The sequence below is a fragment of the Dendrobates tinctorius genome, unplaced genomic scaffold (genome assembly GCF_039654945.1).
Source record: "Dendrobates tinctorius isolate UK_male_01 unplaced genomic scaffold, ASM3965494v1 ptg000089l, whole genome shotgun sequence".
Taxonomy (NCBI): Eukaryota; Metazoa; Chordata; class Amphibia; order Anura; family Dendrobatidae; genus Dendrobates; species Dendrobates tinctorius.
Window position 1 is genome coordinate 12924706 of NW_027361757.1, and position 23337 is coordinate 12948042.

At 49.1% G+C, this 23337-nt stretch overlaps 2 protein-coding genes across 2 annotated transcripts; one reads left to right on the top strand and one right to left on the bottom strand.

Annotated features, from left to right (window-relative positions):
• Window positions 1-2073: 2073 nt before the first annotated feature.
• DNAJC9 (DnaJ heat shock protein family (Hsp40) member C9) lies at window positions 2074-20336 on the bottom strand. The gene is made up of 5 exons (XM_073585832.1): window positions 20004-20336; window positions 17270-17410; window positions 8916-9170; window positions 5974-6060; window positions 2074-5897 (listed from the first exon to the last, which is right to left on the bottom strand). Exons 1-5 carry the CDS (start codon window positions 20184-20186, stop codon window positions 5781-5783), a joined length of 783 nt encoding a protein of 260 aa, XP_073441933.1. The 5' UTR covers window positions 20187-20336; the 3' UTR covers window positions 2074-5780.
• Window positions 20337-20388: 52 nt separating this feature from the next.
• Window positions 20389-22974, top strand: AP5Z1 (adaptor related protein complex 5 subunit zeta 1). The gene has a single exon (XM_073585831.1). It carries the CDS (start codon window positions 20389-20391, stop codon window positions 22801-22803), a length of 2415 nt encoding a protein of 804 aa, XP_073441932.1. The 3' UTR covers window positions 22804-22974.
• The last annotated feature ends 363 nt before the right edge of the window (window positions 22975-23337 follow it).

A 23337-nucleotide genomic window follows, 5' to 3' on the forward strand; every position in this document is an offset into this window, starting at 1 on the left:
AAACAAATTCGCTCATCACTAGTCACGAGTGAAAAACTTGCATACACGTCAGTTTATCAGCACAGACAAAATGTGCTGATGACATTCGTGTATCATCAGGGTGACATGTACCGGCGCCTGGGAAGAAGTGGTACAGTTCGTGCTGATCTCAGGCAATGGCTGCTGAGGCAGCTCGCATCATTAGCTCCTGGTTACAGTAAGATCAGCGCAACCAGGCAACAATGATGGGAGTTGTATTCAGGTGCAGCTGTGTAAAATAAAGAATTAAAGAAAACAAAAAAAAAAAAAACAGGCATGGGCTGCTATGTAATTTTCATAACCAGCAGAGGGAAAGCCCACTGCTGGGGACTGATGTCAATCTGGGAAAAGAGCAATATCCCAAAAGGTTCCCAGGTTATTAACAGCTCACAGCTGTTTGTTTAGCTTTTACTGGTGAATTACGAAAGATGCCAGAAAAACCACCAAGGTTACTTACCGGTAGCTGGTTTTTCCAGAACCCATGACAGCACACCTGAGAGAGGGATCCGCCCCTGCCAGGACCCTACTGAAATATAAGGGGCGGTACCTCTCCCCTGCTTCAGTTGGTTACAGAGTATGAGAGGATTTCCAGGTTTGTTACAGATTTAATCCAACACCACATCACAAATACACCCAACTATCGTGCACACCCATATGGTGAAAAGGAGGGGGGATATACTGGTGCTGTCATGGGTTCTGGAAAAACCAGCTACCGGTAAGTAACCTTGGCAGTTTTCCCTTCTCCCATGACCGCACACCTGAGAGACTTTTGGAGACTTCGAAACACCTTAGGGAGGGACCACCGCTTGCAGCACCCTTCTACCAAAAGGTCAAGTCAGCTGAGGATAGGTTCAACCTATAGTGCCTAAATGAGGTTGATGGTGAGGCCCAGTTAGCAACCTTACAAATTTGGTCAATTGATACCTCCGCTTTCTCTGCCCAGGAGGTCGCCACAGCTCTGGTGGAATGACCCTTGATGCCATCAGGAATTGGAATACCACTAGCCGAGTATGCTACACTAATCCTAATCCATCTGGCAATGGTCCCCTTTGACCCTCCGTAACCCTTCCTGGCCCCCTGACCTTTCAAATTCCATGCTGCAAGATGGAAATCCTTCACTTGTGCATGGAATATTGGACCCTGACTGAGAAAGTCTGAGATCTCTGACAAGATCCATGGTTCTGATAGCGACATTGTCCGCAACAGGAAAAACCAGGGTCTTTTTGGCCAGAATGGGGCAATCAAAAATCACTCTTGCTTGCTCCCTTTTGACTTTCCTCACCACTGCTGGAATTAGAGTTACTGGAGAGAATGAGTAAGCCATCTTGAAGTCCCAAGGAATTTGCAGGGAGTCTACCGCAAACGGCCTCTCTTGGGTTTAACAAGCAAAACTTTTCTACCTGCTTGTTGCCCCTGTTGGCAAACAAATCTATTTCTGGTTTTCCCCACAGGTGCACTATCTGCTGAAAGATTCTGCAATTTAAGGCCCATTTCCCCCAATCTTAGTCTGTTGTGGCTCAGGGAATCTGCTTCAATGTTTTCCGCCCCCTTTATGTGTAGTGCCGTCAGGGACAGAAAATGTTCTGCTGTGAGAAAAATACTGTTTGTTTCGCCTATGACCGGCACCACCACCGTTACGGGATTCCTATCCAGGACAGGAACCCAACTGTAGCGGGGGAGAGGTCAGTAGGTTCCTGTCCTGGCAGGGCAGATCCCTCTCAGGTGTGCTGTCATGGGTGAAGGGGGGAGGGAGGAAAAAAAAAAAAAAAAAGTTACGCAGGATCCCCCTATAAATTCAAGCCAGCAAAGGCTAAACAGACTGCTGTGGGTTATTAATAGCCTTGGAAGGGGTCAAAGATTTTGGACCCCTCTCCACCCAAGCTACCAATAGGACTTTTAAAGAAGATACAGTAATTTGGAGGCTGGACTTTTTTTGCCATTCAAATTTGATTTAAAATAATAGCATCTGACTGCAATAGATGCCCATGGCAAACACTTTTTTGAACCAGTTTTACTACAACATGTACTTTTAGACTTGAAAATACAAAGTAAAAATTAGAAGTGTTTTTGTTACTTTATTGAAAAGTCTAACAAACAAGCAAAGTTACACTGCAAAACATTGAGGGGTAGAGGGTTAATAAACTCTTGCTTAGGTAACTACAAAGTTATGGCAAATAAAAAATTCAACAGAATCTCAAAAAAAGGAAAAAAAAAACAAAAAAAAAAAAAACAAGGTCCGCATAAGAATTCCTTTTTTAAAGGGAATCTGTCACCCCATTTTTTGAGTATCAGCTGCCGGCACCACCATCAGGGGCTTATCTACAGCATTGCGGTCCGGCGCCTCCTATCTTCTAACGGTGACGCCCTCTTTGCTGCCTGTCGTGGCTCCTGCGCAGGCGCACTGCTCTGCCCTGTTGAGGGCAGAGCAGAATACTGCAGTGCGCAGGCGCCAGACCTCTCCTGCCGCCTGCGCACTGCAGGACACTGCTCTGCCCTCAACAGGGCAGAGCAGTGCGCCTGTACAGGAGCCACAACAGGCAGCAAAGAGGGCGTCACCGTTAGAAGATGGGAGGCACCGGACCGCAATATCCATCGGCCCAAGACCGAACCGTCGCCCCGGTAAGTTTAATTTAACTCATTTTTCAGGTTACATCGGGGGATTATCTACAGCATTACAGAATGCTGTAGATAAGCCCCTGATGGCAGTGCTGGCAGCTGATACTCGAAAAATGGGGTGACAGATTCCCTTTAAGTCAGCCGTCAAATAGCTTACATTATACAAAGTTGATCATGCTAAGTGCACTTATGTGGAGGCCAAAAGTGTTATAAATTGACCTGTGTATAGCTGGGTACAAGTGTACAGATTTTTAGAATGGATATCAATGCTAGGACACAGCAATCAAAAATCACCACTGGGTGGTGTATACAACTGACAGCGGGCACAAAAGCAGCGTGTACTTAGCCCAACTTTGACTACAAGATCACTTCTAGTCAAATGGATCAGCTGTTCAGCAGTATTGCATCTGTAAGAACGACTGCTCTCAATAGGAAAGGTGTACAGACATTTAAAATAACTTTACAGGATTTTAGAAGCTGCATTAATGTGTATAGCATAATCTGGCATGTGTTATTCATGTAGTAACACTAAAGCTAAAGTGCTCTTGACGCTTTTCAAAAAAGCGCTGAACACCACCTTCTCCCTCTGCACTTCAGTGGCCAACCAGGAGCCCACTATAGCCAGCCCTTATGGAGGTTTTCCACAAACAAATAGATTTTGGAATAAATAAGTCCCACAATTGGATGTTTTTTATATATATATATATATATATATATATATATATATATATATATATATATATATATATATATATATATATATATATATATATTTTTTTTTGTAAACACATGCAATAGAGGAAGTTGTTATTGTTTTAAAGTTCTATTAATTTAAATATTGAATAAATTAACTTTGATCTTGGGAAACCCCTTTTAAGAGCAAAAATAGGGGTTGGAGCACTTACTGTAAAGAGCACTTCAGTGGGTTTCAGCGTTTCGCAGTCCACATCTGAACCATGATGTATGCGCCCTGGCAGCAGGTTTCCTGACCCGAACTCTGCACCCTCAAATATGCCTATGGCTATAGTCCTTGGATCATGAGAGCTGCCGCCAGACCATACATCATGGTCTGGACTGCGAAACAGTGACGCGTGAAGCTGCTTTAGGGTTTGTGTACGCGTTTGTTTTTTGCAGAAGAAAAATGTGCTGCAAATGGTAGAGAGTTGGCAAGAAAAACACTGCATAAAATGTGAGTGTTTTTTCCTATTCATTTGAGTGCGTGAAAAACACTGATGGAATTGACATTGCTGCAGATGTAAAATATTTTGAAGGCTCAAATCTGCAAGGAAAAACTTAAACAGCATGTGCACAAAATTTCAGAAATCTCCTTCATTTTGCTAGCACATTGCGTTTTTTTCCCCACAGCAAAAACCGCAACGTGTCAAACCCTTAGAGATTACCTCGATAGCCTTTGGGGACACAGCATGTACAAAATAAAAGCTGCTACCAAAACCCTTAAGGGTATGTGCATATGGTGCGGATTCTGCTGCGGTTCTGCACCTGCGGGTCCGCAGCAGATTCTGCTGTGTTGTACAGTACCTTTATTTCCTATGGAAATAAAAAAAAGCTGTGCACATGCTGCGGTTTTTTCCGTGCGGTTTTGCTAAACCGCAGCATGTCAATTGTTTGGTGCAGAAATGCTGCAGTTTTACACCTCATCCATTATGAGGTGTAAAACCGCAGGCAAAACCGCAGATAAACCGCAGGACTTTTGTCCTGCGGATTTACCTGTGGTTTTCTCTACAAAATCCGCAGACCCAAAAAACTACGTGCACACATAGCCTAAGAAAGGTATGCTTAACACCTGTCTGGTGCGATCACTATTTTTAGGGTCAGACTCCCTTGAAAGCACAACATTAAAATAAGATAAGTGTGCAATATAATGCAATACTTTAAAATTTAAGCGTAAAGAAAATTTGACATGAAGGCAAATAAGCTGCAGCCATATGAATGAACTTTTCTTGCTAACTGGTGATGGCAGAGGTCGGTCCCGGTTTGGGATTGTGTCAAGCTGCGATCATTTTACCAGTCAAAAGTGCCAACTGGACAATATTTGTTTTATAAACAATGTGGAAAGTATTGGCGCTGGTGACCTACAATGGGCAGAATAGCAAAATCAGGTTTATTTAGGCTAAAGCAGGCTACATCTGTTGGCACCAGATGAGTTCCTTCCTCAGGCCAATTCAGTGTTAAAACATGGTGCCCGAATAAACCTGATATTAATATTCTGCCCATTATAACTTAGCAGCGCTATTGGTTATTCTTTGTTTTTTTTGTTAACTACTACAATAGGCAGAAAATATTCAGAAAAGGGTCAGATGAAAAGGTTTTATTTGTGCCATTTTCCCACCGATTTTTTACCAGGCTATTTTAGGTTTTCACCTTTTTTTCAATTATGCTTGCTATTGAGGGTGGGGTTTCCCAATATTGTTGAGTGATTCATCAATTGCTACCCTTTAAAAACTTGCACAATTTAAACAAATTTAAACCAGCTTTGCCCAAAATTCATGAACCACATGAGCCAATTTGAAGAATTTGCGAAAAGGTTACATACCACAAGACAAAAAAAAAAAAATGTCAGCAGGATTTCACTTCTGAAACTATTTATATGTGCATGTAGCTCCTTCAAAGACATGTCCAGCCATACCGGTACATGGCCAGTCTGATCCTCCATTACTGAGAGATCAGTTTTTATGGATATGTAAATGAGGCTGAAAAACTATTTGTATATCTAAAGTCTCTATCACTCCAGCTCTAGTCCCATGCCTCCCTCTCTCCTTGACTGACAGTCAAATGGTGTGCGACTTCAGGCAAAGGAGCAGTCAGTCAAGCAGATGGCGGTACTGGCAGGGAATAGAGGTGGAGTGACAGACGCTTCAGATCTACAAATAACTTCAGCCTCAATTTCATATCCATTCAAAAGTGTAAAGGTATTGTTGGACTTGTTTTGGAAAAAGCTACATTTGGAAAGTTAAATCATGCTGATAGATCCCCTTGGCTAAAAAAAAGGCAAACAGAGGGAATAGTAGCATCTCCTACTACAGTATATATCTTCAGGACTGCAGAGCCATCTCCTCAAAGAATACATTTATAAATCAGGACAAAACACTGGGAATGGACAGTTTTCGACCCTTTTAATCACCCGGTCACTTTTTTCCTTTTTTTGATGTTGTAGACTTTTTCCCTCCCTTTTTGGTATTGTTGCAGTACTTTGCTTCCAGCTGTGCCATAAAGCCATCAAACTCCTCCTCCTGGTTCCTTTTCTGAAAGGTAAAGCACAATCAGCTATAAAAAGCAAGCAATGTAATAAGAAATTGCATGATATGGATACATTCTTACTTGTATCAAAGCTTTTAAATCATCCTCTCCATCACCAAGCCCCATTTCTTTATTTAATGCTTCCGCTTCCACGGCTTCTTCATGAGCCTGCAATAAAAATAAGTTGTAAGCAGCGCTCTATCCCAGTGACTATATTGCAATATTTTAATCCCATGGGCAGGGGCTAAATTCATTCTTTGTGGAACACCTGGCTGACAAAGCCGTGGTACCATCCCACTATAAACTGAAATCACTTCTGCAATTCTTTTTTCCAGTGACCGACAGCTCTCTGTATGCACGCTCATAAAAAGATAACTGTCAGTCACTCGTAGGACCATTCAGTGGGAAAAAAAAATTACAAAAAGAGCAGAGGTAATATGATGAGAGGTTACACTGAATCTTTTCCCACAAAATTATATATCAATCTGCTCTACAACATGATGCCTGCAGATTGGATTTTTCATGGGGATAGGGCTCCTGATGACACGGCACTTCAGCTCAATGCCCACTACTGCCCATACCAAATCCTGCATCTGCTCTGAATACAATGGATGCAGGGGGAGAAAGCCAAGAAGGCAAACACATAGGGTAACATGTCACTGGAAGCAAAAGTCACCACTCTACCATGTTTACATATCTCATCCAGGTGCTGAAAGGAGCCTTCAACTGAAGAACAGAAATTAAGCAAAAGGAGTAGTAATAGTTACTTCTGGGGTCAAATTGCCAGCGTACATCAGGCATCCTGTATGTTCTGTAAAGATCACTCAGTACAAAGTGTTTGCAATCTATAATTGATGGCTACCATTATCTCTGGAGAGACTTCAGATTCATGCACTTTTGCAGCATTTAAAGGGAATCTGTCACCCCTTTTTTCGCATATGAGCTGCCGGCACCGCCATCAGGGGATTATCTACAGCATTCTGTAATGCTGTAGATAAGCCCCGATGTAACCTGAAAGATAAGAAAAGAATTAGATTATACTCACCCCAGCGTTCGGTTTGGCGCCTCCCATCTTCATACGATGCCGTCCTCTTCTTTCCTTCCTGTCGTGGCTCCTGCACAGGCACAATGCTCTGCCCTGTTGAGGGCAGAGCAGAATCCTGCAGTGCGCAGGCGCCGGGAGAGGTCCAGCGCTTGCGCACTGCAGTATTCTGCTCTGCCCTTAACAGGGCAGAGCAGTGCGCCGGAGCCACAACTGGCAGGAATGAAGAGGACGTCATCGCTGCAAGATGGGAGGCGCCGGACCGCGACTCCTTCCGGACTGAACCTGGAATGCCCCTGGGTGAGTATAATCTAACTCACCTGATGGCTGGCCGGCAGCTCATTTTTGAAAAAAGGGGTGACAGATTCCCTTTAAGGAACCTGTCACCTGCATATATGGTATTAATCTGCAGGATAATAGCATTGTGAACTTGCCCGGGCACTTAAGACACACGCTGCTGGGAGGAAATTAGCTTTATTCCTTATTTTTCCCGGCAGTGTTCGGATTCCAGTCATAAGGGCAGAGCCGGCGAAGGTTCAGTCACCGCTCTCTATACTAACGGCACACCCTGCACTGACTGACATTAAGCTCTAATGCTGAGCTACTGTCAGTACGAGGGGCATGGTTACAGCCGACGTTCTCCTCGCACAGTGTGATGACTGAACCTGCGCCGGCTCTGCCTCTCTGACTGGAGCCCGAGCGCTGCTGGGAAGAATTACATTTATTTTCTCCCCGGCAGCGTGGGTCTAAGTGCAAACGCCGAGCAGGTTAACAAAACTATTAACCCCATAGATACAGGTTAATAGATTTTTTTTTTTATTTGACAGGTTCCTTTTAAAGTGTTGTGAATGTCATGCTCTTTATGTACTTGTGACCCTGGGTAAGGTTTTCATATCATTGCAGTGATTTTTTTTAAGTTCCAGTTTGATGTGTTTTATTGACGGATTTAAAAAAAAAAAAATGTAGTGATCTATAAATTATATTTGACTTGCCCTAGTCCATTTGTATAGGTGCTTCATTATCCTCGTTTGTCAAAATATTAGACAGCCCTTATTGATAGAGCTTTAAAGGCTTAATCTCATAGCACATCCACAAGATACAGTTGTGGGTCCTTTACAAAAGCCCACTAGGGCCCCTTGACCCATCTCCTGAGGTGGCCGATGGCTGCTTCATTCAGGTGAAGAGGTAGCGGTAACCCCACCCACCTTCCAAAAACTTCAGTTAAAGTTACAAAAACAGCAGGGCATATTTGGTCAGCTGTTTCCCCAAGTCCCATGACACACACAGCATCGCCTCACAAGGAGACTGTTTCATCACACTGATGTGGGACCTGCAACTATTCAGTAGGTAAGCGTTTTAGCTGGGAATTTTCTTTAATAAAACTAATATTTTACAACAGCAAATGCATCATGCACACAAGCTGGTGACAGTTGTATTTACTACATGGAGAGACCAATATGAAGTGGCCCAAGTCTATGGACATCAGTATTAGGGTGTGTGCACACGCTGCGGTTTTTGCTGCGGATCCGCAGCGGATTTGGTCCTGCGGATCCGCAGCAGTTTCCATGCGGCTTACAGTACCATGTAAACCTATGGAAAACCAAATCTGCTGTGCACATGCTGCGGAAAATTAAGCGCAGATTCGCTGCGGTTTATTTTCCGCTGCATGTCACTTTTTTGCGGAACCGCAGCTGCATTCCGGGACATACAAAATCTCTCCCCCACAGGAATATTTCACCCTGCGGTTTCTGCGGAAAAAGCCGCAGCAAAAACCGCAACGTGTGAACACACCCATACAATCCTGCTTACATGACCTCTACTTGAAGAGACAGGCAAGACATTTTGCAAGTCAACAGATGCAGTCATAAGAGAATTAATGCTTGGCATTGAAGAAACGGGAGATAATATTTCAGTACATCAGTTGGGCTATGCCTAATATTTCCAGAATTTTGGTGCTACCATTCTATATTTGGAGTCTCACCCTTTTCTTGCGCCGTTCACGTTTCTTTTTGGATTCTTTCACAAAGGCATCATAAGCTGGAACCTCTTTCTTATTAATAGCTTTCTGAATAATCTCCTTGATCCTCGGTTCATCATCAATTCCCGCAAACATAACAGAGTCCATTATCTTATCCATGTCTCCTTCAAAGTCCATATAAGCTTGTATTATATCAGCTCGTTCCTCCTCGCTTCCTTTATATTTTTTTTCATATTCTTTTATGTCTTCTACAGTTATCTAAAATAAAAAATAGGATATTGTTCATTCTATATGCAAAGACCTTTAAAATTGTAGGCAATATGGTGTAAATCAGTAACACCACTGAAGTGTTTTTATTTTTACCTACACACATCTCCAGACATTAGCCAATGGGCAAATAAAGAGAGCCCCTTCATTTCTGTGTTGTACTAGGCAGATACAGCAGCGGTTAGGTCTTTGTTCAGGATCAGTGGGGACCCCAAACTCCACATATTAGACAGCCATGTGCCATTTATTAACCCCTTAATGACCAGGGGTATTTTTGGTTTTGCATTTTCATTTTTCCCTCCCCTTCTTTCCAGAGCCATAACTTTTTTATTTTTTCGTCTATATGGCCACGTGAGGGCTTTTTTGCGGGACGAGTTGTACTTTTAAATGACACCATTGGCTTTACCATGTCGTGTACTCGAAAACGGGAAAAAAATTCCAAGTGCGGTGAAATTGCAAAAAAAGTGCAATCCCACACTTGTTTTTTGCTAGGTTCACTATATGCTAAATCTTATCTGCCATTATGATTCTCCAGGTCATTACGAGTTCATAGACACCAAACATGTCTATGTCCTCTTATCTAAGTGGTGAAAAAAAATTCCAAAGTTTGCTTAAAAAAAAAAAAAAAAAAAAAAAAGAGTGCGCAATTTTCCGAGACTCGTAGCGTCTCAATTTTTCATGATCTTGGGTCGGGTGAGGGCTTATTTTTTCCGTGCCAGGCTGACGTTTTTAATGATACCACGTTTGTGCAGATACGTTCTTTTGATCGCCCGTTATTGCATTTTAATGCAATGTTTTGGCGACCAAAAAAACGTAATTCTGGCGTTTTGAATTTTTTATCGCTACGCCGTTTAGCGATTGGGTTAATGCTTTTTTTTTTTATTTATTATTGATAGATCGGGCGATTCTGAACGTGGCGATACCCAATATGTGTATGTGGGATTTTCTTTTTACGGTTTTATTTTGATTGGGGCAAAAATAGGTATTAGACCTACCGGTAATGATGTTTCCAGGAGTCCATCCTGACAGCACCATGGAGGACGTCCTCCTCCTCCTTACAGGGACAGGAAAGCACACGAGAGGTTAAAAGGCCATGTCCCACCCCCTTTCCCTCAGTGATTTGACAAGTACCACAAGGTGGATGATACTAGAAACGGTTTAATGAAACGATCATATTACAGCATATGACATGACATAATACATTGCAGTATAACACAACCGGGAGGGAACTACCCGTGCTGTCAGGATGGACTCCTGGAATCATTACCGGTAGGTCTAATACCTATTTTCCAGGACATCCACTTGACAGCACCATGGAGAGTACCAAAGCACCTCCTCAGGGTGGGATTACCGCCTGGAGAACTTTTCTCCCAAATGCGGTTTGTTGACCACCTAACACATCTAGTTTGTAGTGTTTGCAGAATGTATTAAGACTAGCCCAGGTTGCCGATCGACATATCTGATCAACTGACGCTCCCGCCCGCTCGGCCCATGAGGCCGATACCGCCCTCGTAGAGTGGGCTTTTAAGGAATCTGGCGGGCTGGCGCCTTCAGCCTTGTAGGCATCCGAGATTACTGAGGTAATCCAACGCGCGATGGACGCCTTAGAGGCCTTCTTCCCTTTATTCCTACCTCCAAAGAGGACGAACAGGTTCGGGTCGACACGCCAACTATTGGTGGCCTCTAGGTATTCTATAACTGCGCGCCTCACGTCTAGCGAGTGGAGCCGCCGCTCCTTCTCATTTCGGGGATTATCGCAGAAAGAGAGTAACACTACCTCCTGGTTCAGATTTCTTGTAGAGGCTACCTTCGGGGTAAATGCCGGGTCTAACCTTAGGATTATACGGTCCTCTCTTATCTGGAGGTATGGGTCCTTCGTGGATAGGGCCTGGATCTCCCCTATTCTTTTGGCCGTGGTAATGGCTACTAGGAAGGCCGTTTTACGAGTGAGAGCAGGGATGGCTATCTTCTCACTAAGGGCGAAAGTGTCCGAGCAGAGGAACCGAAGTACCAGGCCCAGGTCCCATGGCGGGGTGAGCTGCCTAATCGTTGGGCGCAGGCGCTGTGTGGCTTTTATAAACCTCATCACCCAGGGATGTGCAGCTAACTGGTAATCAAAGAAGGCGCTCAAGGCTGAAACCTGGACTTTTAGAGTGCTGGGCTTGAGGCCTTTATTAAAACCTGCCTGCAGGAACCCTAGTATGTTAGGGAGATCAGGGGTGCCTGCCACGAGCTCGGACCTGCCCCCCTCCAGACAGAATCTTTTCCATATCTTCCGATAAATTGCCGACGTCACCGGCTTCCTGCTGGCCTGTAGGGTGGATATGACCTGCTCCGACAATCCTTTTGCCTTCAGGATGTCCCTCTTAGGATCCAAGCCGATAGATGGAGTCTTGCTGGGTCCGGGTGGTGGATCGGGCCCTGGTGGATGATGTTCTCCCACAGGGGCAGTTCGACTGGATCTTCTACTGCCATGGCTCCTAGAAGGGGAAACCAGCTTCTCCTCGGCCAGTATGGCACTATGAATATCACTCTTGCGTGGTCCTCGCGTATCTTCCTGAGCACTGCCGGTATGAGGGCCAGTGGTGGGAACGCATAAGAGAGGGATTCTCCCCAAGTCTGACTCAGGGCGTCTACGCCTTCTGGGTGGTCCATCGGATTTAGGGAGTAGAATCTGGGAACCTTCGAGTTCTTCCGGCTTGCGAAGAGATCTATACTGGGGGTCCCCCAGCGCTGACAAAGCTGGTCGAAGATTTCTACGTTCAATTCCCACTCTGTCGGGTGGATGTGTTGTCTGCTCAGGTAGTCTGCCACTTCGTTTTGGGAACCCTCTAGATGTACCGCGGTCACGGATTGGACTGTTCGTTCTGCCCACGTGAATATCTTTTCCGCCAGTGCCTGTAGTGGTTGATCATGCAAAACAGAAGCCGCGGAGACACCATCACGTGTTTCTCAACGCAAGCAATGACCAGCCAGGTCTTTGCCCGGGAAGGAACAACCACGGGAAGGGCAGTCTCCAATGAAGGAAACCACCTATGCCAAAACATGGTATCCATCCACATACAGCTGTTTCGGGGTATTGCCCCTCATCAGTGTGGAGTAGGAAACTGGCTGGTAGGAGCAATGCCTAGTAAAAAGACTATGAAGAGGAGGATGAATGAACTCATGGAGATCAACATCCAACACTGCGGAGACACCATCACGTGTTTCTCAACGCAGCGATTCTAGAGCACTGCCCCCATCCCTTATGGGAAATATGTAAAACATGCAAAACAGAAGCCGCGGAGACACCATCACGTGTTTCTCAACGCAAGCAATGACCAGCCAGGTCTTAGCCCGGGAAGGAACAACCACGGGAAGGGCAGTCTCCAATGAAGGAAACCACCTATGCCAAAACCTGGCTGGTCATTGCTTGCGTTGAGAAACACGTGATCGTGTCTCCGCGGCTTCTGTTTTGCATGTTTTACATATTTCCCATAAGGGATGGGGGCAGTGCTCTAGAATCACTGCGTTGAGAAACACGTGATGGTGTCTCCGCAGTGTTGGATGTTGATCTCCATGAGTTCATTCATCCTCCTCTTCATAGTCTTTTTACTAGGCATTGCTCCTACCAGCCAGTTTCCTACTCCACACTGATGAGGGGCAATACCCCGAAACAGCTGTATGTGGATGGATACCATGTTTTGGCATAGGTGGTTTCCTTCATTGGAGACTGCCCTTCCCGTGGTTGTTCCTTCCTGGGCAAAGACCTGGCTGGTCATTGCTTGCGTTGAGAAACACGTGATGGTGTCTCCGCGGCTTCTGTTTTGCATGTTTTACATATTTCCCATAAGGGATGGGGGCAGTGCTCTAGAATCACTGCGTTGAGAAACACGTGATGGTGTCTCCGCAGTGTTGGATGTTGATCTCCATGAGTTCATTCATCCTCCTCTTCATTGTAGTGGTTGATGTCTGGTTCCTCCCTGGTGTTTCAGGAATGCCACTGTCGTTGTATTGTCAGATAATATGCGGACATGACGACTCTTTAGTACCGACCGGTTTCTCCGCAACGCTTCCCAGACCGCGAAGAGTTCCTTGAAATTGGAGGATCTGGCATTGATGCTTGCTGGCCACTTCCCCTGGAAGATCTTCCCTTCTATGTGGGCTCCCCATCCCCACGCACTTGCGTCTGTGGCGACTACCACGTATGGAGAGGTTGTCCAATGCACGCCCACCTTAAGGTTCCTGGACTGTGACCACCAGCGAAGGGACTCCTTTACTCGTCCTGAGAGCCTTAGGGGTTTGTCTAGCGACGCCTGACTCCTGTCCCACCTCGCGAGGATTTCTCTTTGTAACAATCGCGAGTGGAATTGGGCCCATCGGACGCACTGGATGCAGGCCGTCATGAGGCCCAGGACCTCCATTGCTTCCCTTATAGAGCATTGACGCTTCAACAGGCCTCTGGTTCTGGCCTGAATGGACTTCTGCTTCTGCTCGGGTAGCAAGGATATTCTGTCGGCTGAGTCTAGGAGGACTCCCAGGAATACCTTTCTGGTGTCTGGTGTGAGGTCCGACTTCTCCCAGTTGATCACCCAGCCCAGGAACTCCATTACGGTAGTTGTTCGGATCCTGTCTCGGATGAGCGCTTCTTTGGATCTTGCCACCAGTAAGAAGTCGTCCAGGTACGGAACAATCACAATACCCTGATCTCTCAGGTAGGCCACCACCTCTACCACCAGTTTCGTAAAGATCCTGGTAGCTGAGGCCAACCCGAATGGAAGACCCTGGAACTGGAAATGGCAGGTCCGGGCTGGTGAGCTGATCGCGAACCTTAGTAGGCTTTGGGATGAGGGATGGATAGGAACCTGATAGTATGCCTTTTTTAGGTCTAGGGTGCACATAACTGCGTCCCTGTCTATTAGGGGAATTGCGGATCGGATTGATTCCATCCGGAACCTCCTGTATCTGACCCAAGTATTTAGTGGCTTCAGGTTTATGATGGTGCGGGTCTCGCCTGATTTCTTTGTGATTGCAAACAGGGAAGAGTAGTGCCCTCTCCCTCTTTCTGACGGTGAAACTGGTATTATGACCCCTGAGTCTAACATGTCCTGAAGATCCGACCACATTGCGGAGTCCTCCCGGACGACGGTGGGGGCAATATATCTGTCGGGGGGAGGAGAATAGAGCTCTATCCTGTAGCCTTCCCTGATGGTTCTGAGGACCCACTGATTGTTGGTGACTCGGGACCAGTTTGCTGCAAAGTGGCGAAGTCTCCCCCCAATGCCTATGGCGTCATTGTCTCCTCGATCTAGATGTTGATGCAAATGGGGGACCTCTGTTCCTCCCACTTTGGCTGAAGGAGCCTTTGTAGGAGCTTCTATTAGACCTCGCCCGACCCCTAAACTCCGTCTGTCCTCTGAAGGAGCCTCTCCGAAAGGACTGGGGCCGCCTGGGTTTTCCTTCCGGGAATCCCTTATTCTTATCGGACACCAGCTCAAGGATATTATCAAGGGCTGGACCAAACACCCTCTGGCCCGAGAAAGGGATGGCACATAGCTTTGCTTTAGAAGGGTTATCCCCCGACTAGGATCTAAGCCAGACTGCTCTCCGGGCCGCATTAGAGAGGGAGCTGTTTCTGGCCGCAAACCTTACTGATTCTGCCGACGTATCCGACAGGAACGCCGTGGCTGATTTCAAGAGAGGAAGAGATGCTAGTATCTCTGACCTCAGGGTCTTGTTGGTTAGGTGTTCCTCCAACTGCCCCAACCACAAGAACATAGACCTGGCCACCGAGGTGGCTGCTATGTTGGCTCTAATCAGGGCCGCCGACGTCTCCCATGCTCTTTTTAACAAGACGTCCGCCTTTCTATCCATCGGGTCTCGAAGACCTGATGAGTCCTCGGATGGGTTAGCCGTCTTTTTAGTAACTTTGGCGACTGGGACGTCGATTTTAGGGACTTCTTCCCACGCCCGAGTTTCCTCGGGATCGAAGGGCAGTCTATTTTTAAAGTCTCGGGAGAGTGTCAACCGACGCTCTGCTTCCTTCCACTCCTCCTGGATCATTGCTTTGATGTGTTCGCTTACAGGGAACACCACCTGTTTGCGGGACACCAGTCCTCCAAACATTAAGTCCTGTCTGGACTGTGGCTTATGGACTTCTTCCATCTGCATGGTATTTCTGACCGTGTGTACCAGCTCGTCCGTATCCTCCAGTCTGAATAGGTACTTCCTGCTCTGATCCTGTCTATCCCCCAGGATCTCACCTTCTTCCTCCTGGTCTGAGTCCCGGAAATCGGATTCCTCGCTAGGGCTCGCTTCTGATACTGGGTCTGGTTCCCACCTTGGACGCTTGCGACTTGGCCCAGGGCTGGGGGACTGACGCCGGGCTGTAGAGGCCTGAATCTCTTCCCTTATCAGCGACCTCATTTCGGAAAGGAGAGATGGCTGTTCCTCGTCTATGACCCTGGAGGTACAGGGACCGCATAGGGTCTTGCTATAGGTGTCTGGCAGCTTTGCTCTGCACACCGGACATCTGACCGATTTGGAGGTGGCTTTTGCCGGGTCCTTCCCCGAGGGGGACTCTGCCGGGATTCCCTTTTCCTAATAACATAAGGGGCACCTATTCAGATCTGGGCTGTGGGGATGGGTGGGGAGGGTGGTCTGCGCTATGCACACTTACCCCTCCACCAGCTGCAGCGTTGCCTTCCATCCTGCTCCAGGCGACCAATGCAGTCACACAGCCTAGAACGACCTGTGGCGACTCTGGAGAGCGCTGTGGTCCAGGAGCGCGCGCGCCCTGGATTTGAAACCGGCGTCTGACGTCACCGGATGTGACGCTGGTAAGCCGCGCCTCCATTTCCTGCCGGGCTTCTGCGCGCGACCGCGCTCGGTTCCCCGATGCCGCCGCCTGCAGGGAGCCGCCTCCCCGCCTGCTATGGTGTTCCGCTGGAGGCCTCCCAGTGCTGACCTCGCCAGCTGTCGGCGCCGTCCTGCGGGTACTCGGCCCGCCTGGCAGCCCCGATTGCCTCTTCTGTCGGTGCCCGCTCGGCCAGCCGCCTGCGGGGAGCCGACACGTCCTGGAGCCGAGAGCCCCCCACCGGGAGGAACGGCTCCCCCCAGGAGCGTCGTCCTGCTCCTGGCCTTTGGAGCCGAGGGACTCCCCATCGGGGAGTTTCGGCCCCAGGACCTCTTGACAGGGGAAGGAACTGGCCGCACGATCCCCTGAGCCCCTCCGGTAAGCTCTCGTGTGTCCCTCCGTGCAGGGACAGGAAAAACACTGAGGGAAAGGGGGTGGGACATGGCCTTTTAACCTCTCGTGTGCTTTCCTGTCCCTGTAAGGAGGAGGAGGACGTCCTCCATGGAGCTGTCAGGTGGACGTCCTGGAAAGGGGGGTGATTTGAACTTTTAGGTTATTTTAAATTTTTTTTTATTTTTAAACATTTTTTTTTTACTTTTGGCATGCTTCAAAAGCGGAGGCTAGAAGCATGCGCAACCCGATTGGCTCTGCTACATATGGGCGATGAGCAGATTGCCCATATGTAGCAGATTTACTGCTGTGCTTTCAGCGCCGACCACCGGGTGGCACTGAAAGCCATATGCCTGCAACAACCATAGAGGGCTCATAGAGACCTCTGGTTGTCCAGGCAACATGACGCCGACCCCCCCGATCACGTGACGGGAGTCGGCGATGAGGTCATTTCCGGCCCGGCGGCCGGAAATGCCCGCTGTCAGCTTTGACAGCGGGATTTAACTAGTTAATAGGCGCTGACGGAGGGCGATTCCACTCACGCCTATTGCGGGCACATGTCAGCTGTTCATAACAGCTGACATGTCCCAACTTTGACGCGGGCTCAGCGCTGGAGCCTTCATCAAAGCAGGGGAGATGTCTGATGACGGACTGTGCACGTCATTGGACATTAAGGGGATAAGGCAACACAATAGGTGAGATCTGTTTTTGACATTATTAATTCAGCTGCATATTCCTTTACATATGACTTATTATAAATCATGTGTGCTTGATGAACAAATGATGGTATTCAACACCATCCAAGCAAGACTTGCACAAATACTGATTATATACTATGCAGGGAGAAACCATGGGTAAAAAATACCTTCTTAAACAGCAGCTGCCAGAACTTTTCCCAGTTCTGGTCTTCGGAGACTGTGTCAGACTCATCATCGACAATTCCTTGCTCATCATACAAAGCTCTTTGATCTTTGTCATTCAGAACTGAATACACTTTTCCAAGAACCTGCACACAGAAACAGAAGATTTTAGGTTAGGATAATAAAAAGAACACTGACACACATGGAAGAGAAGTGGTTAGTGATGAACGAGTATACTCGTTGCTCGGGTGATCTCCCGAGTATTTTGGCGTGCTCGGAGATTTCGTTTTCGTCGTCTCAGCTGCATGATTTGCGACTTGTAGACAGGCTGAATACATGTGGGAATTCCCTAACAAACAGGCATTCCACACATGTATTCAGCCAGTCCAGCAGCCACAAATCATGCAGCTGAGATGACGAAAACGAAATCTCTGAGCACGCCAAAATACTTCCAGGACACCCGAGCATGCTCAGGAAAGCCTGAGCAACGAGTATACTCGCTCATCACTAGCAGTGATAAATCGGTACCCAATCCTTTCAAAATCTAAAGTGCTGTGGAGAGTCTGGCTGTTAATGATCAGAGGTGGTCAGTCATTTACCATAAGTTGTGAAACTTTGTAGAGTGCTGCAGCCTGTGACCCACTGAAGTAACTAGAGAGGGATGGACAATTATCCCAAGGGGCCACATGAGACCGCAACTGTTGTGGAGGCCAAACCAATAGGCTGAAATTCATGTTGCTCAACAGAATTATGTTAATATTAATTGTATCACTTAATATTGAGGAAAATTAAATATGCTGATAGCCCCCACACAGCCTCCTCATGCACGGCACGAGCCTCCCCACACAGCCACCCTATACGCGGCACGAGCCCCCCCCCCCCACAGCCTCCCTACATACGGCACGAGCCCCCCCCCACACACACAGCCTCCCTATACGCGGCACGTGCCCCCCCACGCACACAGCCTCCCTATACGCGGCACGAGCACCCCCACACACACAGCCTCCCTATACGCGGCACGAGCCCCCCCCCCCCCCACAGACAGCCTCCCTATACGCGGCACGACCCCCTCCCCCCCCACAGACAGCCTCCCTATACGCGGCACGACCCCCTCCCCCCCCACATACAGCCTCCCTATACGTGGCAAGAGCCCCCCACACGCGGCAGGAGCCCCCCACACACACAGCCTCCCTATACGCGACACGAGCCCCCCCTCACAGCCTCCCTATATGCGGCACGAGTCCCCCCCCCACACACACAGCCTCCCTATATGCGGCACGAGTCCCCCCCCCCCCCCCCCCACACACACACACACACAGCATCCCTATATGCGGCACGAGCCCCCCCCCCACACACACACACAGCCTCCCTATACGCGACACGAGCCCCCCCACACACAGCCTCCCTATACGCGACACGAGCCTCCCCACACACAGCCTCCCTATACGCGACACGAGCCCCCCCACACACAGCCTCCCTATACGCGACACGAGCCCCCCCCCACACACAGCCTCCCTATACGCGACACGAGCCCCCCCCCCACACACAGCCTCCCTATACGCGACACGAGCCCCCCCACACACAGCCTCCCTATACGCGACACGAGCCCCCCCCACACACAGCCTCCCTATACGCGACACGAGCCCCCCACACACAGCCTCCCTATACGCGACACGAGCCCCCCACACACAGCCTCCCTATACGCGACACGAGCCCCCCCACACACAGCCTCCCTATACGCGACACGAGCCCCCCCACACACAGCCTCCCTATACGCGACACGAGCCCCCCCACACACAGCCTCCCTATACTCGACACGAGCCCCCCCACACACAGCCTCCCTATACGCGACACGAGCCCCCCCACACACAGCCTCCCTATACGCGACACGAGCCCCCCCACACACAGCCTCCCTATACGCGACACGAGCCCCCCCACACACAGCCTCCCTATACGCGACACGAGCCCCCCCACACACAGCCTCCCTATACGCGACACGAGCCCCCCCACACGCGACACGAGCCCCCCCACACACAGCCTCCCTATACGCGACACGAGCCCCCCCACACACAGCCTCCCTATACGCGACACGAGCCCCCCCACACACAGCCTCCCTATACGCGACACGAGCCCCCCCACACACAGCCTCCCTATACGCGACACGAGCCCCCCCACACACAGCCTCCCTATACGCGACACGAGCCCCCCCACACACAGCCTCCCTATACGCGACACGAGCCCCCCCACACACAGCCTCCCTATACGCGACACGAGCCCCCCCACACACAGCCTCCCTATACGCGACACGAGCCCCCCCACACACAGCCTCCCTATACGCGACACGAGCCCCCCCACACACAGCCTCCCTATACGCGACACGAGCCCACCCACACACAGCCTCCCTATACGCGACACGAGCCACACACACACACACCCTCCCTATACGCGACACGAGCCCCCCCCCACACACAGCCTCCCTATACGCGACACGAGCCCCCCCCCACACAGCCTCCCTATACGCGACACGAGCCCCCCCACACACAGCCTCCCTATACGCGACACGAGCCCCCCCACACACAGCCTCCCTATACGTGGCACGAGCCACACACACACACACCCTCCCTATACGCGACACGAGACACACACACACACACACACACACCCTCCCTATACGTGGCACGAGCCACACACACACACACACCCTCCCTATACGTGGTACGAGCCTCCCCTCAGCCTTACCTGGAACTTGGCCGTGGCCTGCGCCTTCTCCTCTTCCGCTACCCGGTCCGGGTGCACCTTTAGTGAGGATTTGTGATACCCGCGGCGAATCTCCGCCTCTCCCGCCGTCCTCCTCACCCCCAGGACAGTGTACAGGTCCGAGCTGCCGAAGTGGCGCTCACAGTCCTGCAGCAGGCCGGGCATGATGATGAGTAGTCCGCGCACCAGAAGGAGCCGCGATAATAACACGCGCACGTGACAGATTTTGGCGCGTCTAGAGGAGAGCGGCGCTCATTGGCTAATCCGGTGTTACGTCACTGCCTGTCATCGGTGGCGTTCTCACCCCTTACGTCACTTCCCGTCAGCCCATCCAGCTGCCTGTGTACAAGCAGCTCCTCTGCCAGACATGGCGGCGTTCACCACCACGGCCGCGGACAATCTGCTCCGGCAGGCCCGGGAGCTCGGTGACGGGGAGCTGGAGAAATTCTGCTCCCGTGCTCTGAGTCAGCTGCTCAGCGCGGACGTGGAGAGCTTAGACAGTCTGCGGAGGCTGCACCTCATCCTCTCTGCCAGCAGGGGTCGCCGCCGTTTGGATTCTGCTCTGGTGAAGCAAATACAAGAAGCTCTGTGCTGCCAGCAGACTTCAGCTCAGGTTCAGACTGTGTGTGCTGCCATCCTGTGCCAGCTGTGCCCCTGCCCGCTGGTGACAGTGTCGTGGGCTCCCACAGAGCAGTCCTGTGGCCCCGTGTTCTCCATCCTGCTGGCCCAGGCCTCTACCAGTGACGTGATGGAACTAGGTCCACGTATTTGCCGAGCCTTGGAGATGCGGGCCCCTGAGGGCCACAGCCTGAGAGCCCTCCTGCCAGCACTGCTGAGGGTAGTTGGTGTCAGTGCTGAGAGCTTGCAGGAAGAACAGGTCAGCATAGTGAACAAGAAGCTGACAGACTGGCTGCGATACGCCACCGTCCCACAAGTGGGCGCCACTGCCTCCGGAGGCTTCTTCTCCAGCCCACGAGTGAAGCAGCCCAGTCTAATCTCGGAGGTGGACGGTACCATGGCAACAGACTTCTTCACCGTCCTTAACCACAGCCAGAGCTATACCGAGGACCAATGGATGAATATCCAGGGCTTCTCCGTCCTGCGTCAGTGGCTTCTTCATTACGGCACAAACGGTACTGCCGGCTCTGAGGACAAGTCCGAAGTGGAGGGTTCTGTGGTCTCCATGGTCTCTGCTTCTTCAACGTCAAGTCGCCTCCTGCCGCCAAGAGAGCGGCTGAGGGAGAAGGGATTTGAATACTGTCTGAGGCTAATAGAGCAATGCAGCCGAAAACCCCAGAAGAGGTCCGATGTGGACCTGCAGAAGGCGTGCCTGGTAGAAGCGGTGTCTGTGATAGATGTCCTATGTAAGCAGGACGTGTCCTTCCTGTACCGCACCTTACCTCTCATGAAGGTCCTGCACACAAGGATTTGTTCGGACCTACCTTTGGCCCCCGTGCTCCTCCCAGTTGCTCAGTTCTATCTCAACCACAGTGAAGCTGCTGCAGTGGAATCGGAGGCAGTGTACCGGCATCTGTTCACCAAAGTGCCCTCGGACATGTTTGATCAGCCGCTGTTTGCTTTTCAGTTTGTCCGATTCTGCACAATTAACGGCTCCTTTCTGGCAGAGAACGCTGAGGCATTCAGAGGAAGCTTTCCCAGCATACTGAAGCTCCTGGCATGGCATGCTGCATCACTGATATCAGACTTTGTGACTCTTCTTCCTGTGCTTATCATTCCAGAATCTGCTATTGAGATTCTGCATGCATTGTTGGATCTGCCTTGCCTTACAGCAGCAATGGAGGTCCACGTTATTGTTGCATCTTCTGTAGAGAAGTATAATCTAGATGCTTCTGTGTTGCCTTCATCTTCTTTAGAGGCTTATCGTCATCCCGTTTACAGTGCTCTCTTCCATTATCTGTTACGTATTGAGGCTTGGAATGGGACACCTCCAGAAGGATTTGTCAAACTCCGCCAGGTCCTTGCGGACAGGAACGCGTCACCCCGTGTCCAAAAATGTTCCCAGATTGTTCCATGCCTTCTCCAGCTTTACGTCAATGTTGTCTCAAAATTTGCGGATGGTGGTCTTGTAAGTAGAGTAGTTCTAACTTTCCTGGAGCGCAGTGTTCACTTATATGACTCTCCTTCATTCCAAACTGAGGTCCAGAGAGTCCTCGGCGATCAGCTTCCTAATCTGTGCCGCCTGTACCCTTCTGTTATTGTAGAACTTTCCCGTGAGTTGTTAGACTTTATAAGTACAGTCGGTAACATCCAAAACAGGGAACCATTATTTGTTCATGTGGTCTGGGCTATGGGAGAATACTTGTCGGTATCCTATGACAAGAGGTGCACCGTAGAACAAATCAATCGGTTCTTTGAGGTTTTAGAAGCGTTATTATTTGAGATCACACAACTCCGTGGTTCTTCCAGTGCACCAATCTCTTCACCTCGTGTTATAACAACTCTTATGACTACCCTTGCCAAACTAGCATCCCGCAGCCAGGACCTCATCCCAAGGGTTTCTCTCTACTTGTCCAAGATGAGATCGTGTGTACAGAGTTCAGCCATGATCTCTACATACGGGGAGGAGGACAGCGAACAGATTCTTATACGGGCCACAGAGCTTCTGAACCTATTGAAGGTGCCCAGTGTGGCACAGTTTGTTCTCACTCCTCCTCTTGAGGTTTCCAAGCCGAGTTTTCACCATGACCCAACTTCCTCTCTGCCACTTGCTATTCGTACCTCGAGTTATATGTTGCTAAGAGAGCGGACATTACCTGGATGAGTGATTGGAACTGTGATGGTGACCATACATTTGTCCTCGTATTCCAATCACCATTTATTGGGCATCACGGGTAGACTTTTTTTCTTGCAAATATGACAAAGACAAAAAAAAGTTTTGAAAGTTAATACTTTATTTTTGGAAATCTGCTATGTATTAAACATGATATCTACATTAATGGCTTTGTCTTTGTTTTTAGAGGTGGCAGAAATATCATTCTTGGTGAAAATGGATTGATATGAAAATGAATTGTAGTTTCTGGAAGGACTAAGAAATTGCAGATGAAGCAGGAGTTGTACGGGTTATTTATGGCCTTTTTCCATAGGTCAGTAGTATCAGATTTGTGGAGGTCAAACATCAGGCTCGTCAGCCGATCAGTTGTTACCATGTCCACTAAAAGTACATAGTGGTGTTCTATCTAAACTTTTCCTCTGCCTGCCTTAGGCCTACAGCTGTTCTTTGTCGGTGCCCAGCGGCTTCCACCCACCAAGCAGATATTCATCACCTATTTTAAGAATAGACTATCAAAATCCTGGA

Bases quoted from the DNA above. Each gene is read 5' to 3' on its own strand.
- DNAJC9 (XM_073585832.1), bottom strand. From the start codon at position 20,186: ATGCCCGGCCTGCTGCAGGACTGTGAGCGCCACTTCGGCAGCTCGGAC. The intron at 6,061-8,915 runs GTGAGACTCCAA...TTTTTATTGCAG, and splicing joins GTGAACGGCGCAAGAAAAGG to GCTCATGAAGAAGCCGTGGA. The intron at 5,898-5,973 runs GTAAGAATGTAT...TTTACCTTTCAG, and splicing joins ATTTAAAAGCTTTGATACAA to AAAAGGAACCAGGAGGAGGA.
- AP5Z1 (XM_073585831.1), top strand. From the start codon at position 20,389: ATGGCGGCGTTCACCACCACGGCCGCGGACAATCTGCTCCGGCAGGCC.